The 5,645-nt window shown below is 46.6% G+C and overlaps 1 protein-coding gene across 1 annotated transcript; it reads left to right on the top strand.

Annotated features, from left to right (window-relative positions):
• Positions 1–2,195: 2,195 nt before the first annotated feature.
• On the top strand, positions 2,196–5,406 carry LOC118779849 (transcription factor Sp5-like). Its single transcript, XM_036532140.1, has 2 exons — positions 2,196–2,656; positions 3,659–5,406. The coding sequence occupies exons 1-2, from the start codon at positions 2,603–2,605 to the stop codon at positions 4,727–4,729; spliced, it is 1,125 nt and encodes a 374-aa protein (XP_036388033.1). The 5' UTR covers positions 2,196–2,602; the 3' UTR covers positions 4,730–5,406.
• The last annotated feature ends 239 nt before the right edge of the window (positions 5,407–5,645 follow it).

Raw genomic sequence — 5,645 nt, forward strand, 5'->3', positions numbered from 1 at the left:
AAAGAATGTTACACCCAGAGATGGTGCTCGGTTGGGCACACCGTCCATAAATCTGCCTTGAAAGGGAACAGAAGTGGGAAGGTACCTGATTTGGCAGGGAGTCTGTGCTTCATTTTCAAATACATATAGATGTATCCCCTCAAGCTTAAATTTCATCTGTGGCTCAAATTAGATATTCACATTAAACATTAATTGTCAAACCAATTTTCAGAGAATGGTCTTATATGTGCTCGTTTGTTTATTGGTGGTAATGTACCAGCCAACAGCACTCACAACTGAAGCCTGTTAAAACCCCTATAAGGACTACTAGTCTTCCTAAGGCATTTCAACAATTGTATATTGTTATAAAATACCTCCCCTCCTATATACAAGTGGCTTGTAAGGGGGCCACGGCTATGAAAATCAAATAAATATAGGAAAGTATTCAATAAAACCAAAGAGAAGCCAATAACAGCAATAATAATATTAAGATTCAAGGACAAGAGAGTCTTGTGGTCGACAGTGCAGAAAAAATAAACAGACATAACCGTTTTCTTAATCTATGCTATCTCCTCGTGCTTGAAAAAACAGCCACGGGGCAACTTTAGACACACGCGTTAAAACATTTTCTAGGGCAGTTGTTAAATTGTAGGTTGGTTTTGATGTAACCGAATCGTCAAACAAATTGTCCTCACAGTAAGGATGTTAAACTTTCTTTTGCATTGACTGTCTCCATTGAATAAATTAACATTTTCCAAACGAACCTGAAGACAACACGTGTCCTCTCGTGCATTAGTGCTATTCACGTATCCCTTCATTTACATCTTCTCCCCCCGATTCTCGCTAAAGGTATTATTTTACGTACAGTGGTTGTATGTTACAAAAGGAACTGTGACTTTGTGCAAGATTTAAAGACTAATGAAGAAATTTTAGGTATTTATGAATGAGGAAATCTGCGCAGTTAATGCGTGACACGGACACGAGGTGACCACGATTCTGAAGCAAATGACCAGTGCGTTTAGATGCAGATATTTACATAGATTGGATTTCAATCCCAATAACACCCCGACTGCTCTGGAAATCCTCAAAGGCGATGCCACACTGTTAGGCAGGCCACTGTTCCCTCTTAATTTGCATTTAATGCGATAAGATCAGATAACAGCCTTCACTTGAACCCAAAAGTGTGAGGGTGTCGCAGCACTAGGTTTTTCGGGGTGCTTTGATCCGGTTTTATTCAGTTAATGTGGGTTACCACCCAAATGGATGAACTGCAGAAAGATGTCACCCATCAACCCTTTCACAGATTTGTGTGGTCTGCCACACGTGCCAGACTGGCAAAATCCTTATGCAGAATCCACACTTGTCAATAATAATAATAATAATAATAATAATAATAATAATAATAATAATAATAATACCCTATGGGGATCACAAGGCCTTTTAATTTCATTTTATTCTTCTTTGGATAAATGGCTGATCAACAAACACGCTAAAACGGGAAATCAGCACCAATGAAATCAGGCGGCTTGGTTATATTATTTACTTCATGATAGGACACAGACTGAAATAACTGGAATCCAAACGGTCTGTTGCACAAGTTAACACGATAATAATGCCCACAGAGTATAACGGGAGAATCATAATTAAAATATAACAGGAGCAACATAACATCATTAAATTTATGTCAGCGCAATTCATGAATATGATTACTGCGTAGGAGTCAACTAGATACTGCTAAGCATTACACAAACTTTAGTTTCAGTAAATTTCACGTGATATCACATTCGAGTAATTGCTATTCGAGATCCTTCAACTGAAAATGCGCAAAAGATTTGGGTAGTAGGTGGCACACTTGTTTAACCACTTTAAAGAGAAAGTGTGTGTATAGTTTTTACTGCTTTCATTTTGTGTTTAATGCATTTATCCTTTTTTACATTATTGGTATGTTCTTTACGAGGTGACCAAAGATATCTTGACCATCACAGTAAAAGCACTGAATAAAGAGGCCTTAGGAAAACAGAGGAAGTGATAATATGGAAAATATTCTCATTGCCGAATGATGAGCTCAATCACACCAAACCCCGAACATCTGCCCCCTCCTTGCCTCAATCTTCAGCAAACTCCCGCCCCACACACCACCCCCCTTCACCGTCTCTCTGAATACATACATAAGAGACCCCGCAGTGGGGTCTCTTCACTGTACAGAAGATGCGATCCGTCCGCCTTTGAAATGGTCCCAGAGACGCGTAGCGATTGGCTCTACCTTGCACTTCAAAAGACGGACACGGCGTTTGAAAGCCTTTGGTTGTCAAAAGCAGACGGACCAAGAAAGTTTCTGCAAGTACAAAGTGCTGAGGGACAGGAGATAGGGAGAAGCAGTCCATCAAGAAGCACTGACCCCGGATTTAAGAAGTGTACAATTACACCGGATTACCATATCTTCTTTCGGTCTCCGCGTGTCCTGGTGTAGAGCAATCGTGCAGTTCGCCGGCAGGGCCACTGCGGACTTGATGACTTGAGAACTCCTCTTGGTCGTCCTCTGTCCTGGTCGAGTTTTTTCGCTGCAGCTGCTCCGTGCTGCCCGCGCTGCAGGTGCGAAGAGACGAAACGAGCGCGCACACACATGGCTACACTGGCTTTGCCCAGGACTGATCATTTTCTTCACGCCTTCTTACAGGTTAGTGATTCATCTCTGTTCAATTTGCAGTTGCCTCTTTTTCTCCTTCCGTATGGGAAAAAACTTAACTTTTGAACATCGTTGTTATGTCGTCGCCTTATATGCCCAGGACTGTAACTTTACGAAAATACGTTAAGTGCTGGAAATACAATTACGCAGCAAGCAAAACAAAGTTTAAGTCAGATAGGAGGAAATTGCACTGAGGATCAAATTATGAAATTGACAAGATACATACCCTCGGGACCTTGAAAAGGTTGCCTTCTCGTAACGTAACTGACAGGCCTATGTTATTTAAAAGGCGCAAGTGTTACATGGGTCATTTTTATTTAATGGAAGTATATGGGAAGTCAATAGGTGTGAAAAGCGGCCAAAAGTAAGGAAATAATTAATCATTACAATTAGTGCTAAATTTTCACATAATGATCTTCCTGTCATGCAACAAATTAGAAGAAGAAAGATTACGAAAGACATGAGGACGACCTCGAGTTGCAGAAAAGTCTGAGGATTAATTTACATTTAGATTTAAATAACATCGTCAATTCTTCCCTAAAATCGGAACTACACTGCACTACACTTTCCGCAGTGCAAATAATAACTTGACGTCTTGTGCAAACTGTATATATTATTTGTCATCTCTTTACAGCTTCATGACTGTACCGCACAGCAAATTTATTGTCATTATATTTGTTGTGCTTAAAATAAACAATAAACAAACTATTTTATTGTAATTATAATTATATTATTTTAATAATTATTTGTTCCATAAGTATTATTATTGCCATATTTACATTATAGTTATATATATATTATAGTTTATGTAGTTTTGTTACGGTTTAATACTGTGATCTTTACTTGTATTCTGTAATGAAGTGGATTTTCAGTGGCAGTCAACATTTGTAATGTAGTAAATTGTAATTTGTAATGTGGAGCAAACAGAACAGTGTGATGGTAGCTGCATGGCACATCAGAGCTCTGACCCTTGTCCCCTTGTCCCCCTCATAGGACCGTACCCCCAGCTCGTCGCCAGACGGCGGCTCCCACCCCCTCTCCTTCCTGGCCTCCGCGTGCGGCCAGGCCCGGCAGTCGGGTGGCGGGGCGGGGCCCGAGGGGCCACAGCTGCCCTATGAGGGGGCCGGGATGTTTCCGCTGTGGAGCAGCGAGGTGGCACCCAGCTCGGGCCTGAGCGCCCACCAGATGGCCCTGGGCGCGCCCAAGGTGCAGTTCCCGGGACACACCCAGCCCACGCCTGGCACCCACTCCCACCACCACCACCATCACCACCACCACCACCACCACGAGCTGCCCCTCACCCCGCCCGCCGAGCCCCCTGCCTCCTACTCCTTCGAGCTCTCCCCTGTCAAGGTGCTGTCCTCCCAGGTGCAGGCCAACAGCTCTTACTACCACCAGCACAATAGCGTGGGCCAGAACTTCTCCAACTTCCTGCAGAACTCGTCCGCCCGGCACCACCTGCCCACCGGGCCCATGGAGGAGGGCCAGCAGTGGTGGAGCCTCCCGCAGGCCGGCGGCGGCGCCCCCGGGCACCCGCACCCCTTCGCCCTGGGTCGGCAGCTGGTCCTGGGGCACCAGCCCCAGATCGCCGCCCTCCTCCAGGGATCGTCCAAGGGGCTGCTGAGCTCCACGCGCCGCTGCCGGCGGTGCCGCTGCCCCAACTGCCAGGCGTCTGTCGGCGGTGGAGGCGGGATCACGGCCGGCCAGCTCCCCGAGGAGCCGGGCAAGAAGAGGCTGCACATCTGCCACATCCCCGAATGCGGCAAGGTGTACAAGAAGACGTCGCACCTGAAGGCGCACCTGCGCTGGCACGCCGGCGAGAGGCCCTTCGTCTGCAACTGGCTGTTCTGCGGCAAGAGCTTCACTCGCTCCGACGAGCTGCAGCGCCACCTGCGGACGCACACGGGCGAGAAGCGCTTCGGCTGCCAGCAGTGCGGCAAACGCTTCATGCGCAGCGACCACCTGGCCAAACACGTGAAGACCCACCAAGGCAAGAGGGGCCGTGGCGGCCACCAGCAGGGGGCGCCCACAGACGCCCTGCTCAGGAACATCAAGAAAGAGTAGATGGGTCTTGTTTCCCCACTGACACGGACACCTCTCCTCGACCCCTCCATTGCGTTCACACCCTGACTCACCAAAATGATGCTTCTACTTCTAGTCTTCACCGCAGTGACTGCCTTCATCAGGCACCTGAGTTTGCTTTTGGAGCAAATAAAACCCAGGGAAAGCTTGGTTGGCCGTGCCGAGCATCAGATTGCGTTACTTACGATAGCCACCTTTGTCATCACATGCTCTACATCCTATGTACTCTTCAGTTCTCAAGCTTAAGGATGTTGTCTAAAGCAGTTTTGCTGTGTTGCTTCACAAAAGAGTAGGACACCCATAAATCCTCCTTGTTTAGTTCATTTATATCTTGTATGCGTGGCACATCCATCCAGCAGAGCTTCTCTAGGCTTAATTTTTAAATCAGATACATATGTGACATGAAGGGAAATTACATTGCATTTGTTTTTAGAGAACGACTCCGGGTTCTCTGTAAATGAAGAAATTTGTTTTTGCTGCCTCTGCGGGTCTGCCTCATCACCCTGTCTTGATTTATAAAGTATGACAATCAACAGGAGGACCAAGCAAGGGAGGCTGAAGAGTCTCTGTGTGGATGAATCTACTGAGGAAATCATTTGGAATCCACGGCTCTCCTAACTGTACCAGCACAAAAAGGGCATGGATAGATGCTGTGAACACAGGCACACGAAAAAATGTCCCGGTGGTCTGGGGGGGGGGGGGGGGGGCGGGGGGGCTGTGGGTGTGCTGTATCCCACACCCCAGCTAATCATTCAGCCACTCCCATACACCGCAGCGAACGTGGGGTGGAGGCTTTGAACTAAGAAGAGAGCGCTTACTCTTCTCTGACACCCCTCCTATGACCGTTCCACGGAGGGTACTCTCATAGGCCGGCACCAATACACAAACATGGTGCGTC

The sequence above is a fragment of the Megalops cyprinoides genome, chromosome 6, assembly GCF_013368585.1.
Source record: "Megalops cyprinoides isolate fMegCyp1 chromosome 6, fMegCyp1.pri, whole genome shotgun sequence".
NCBI lineage: Eukaryota > Metazoa > Chordata > Actinopteri > Elopiformes > Megalopidae > Megalops > Megalops cyprinoides.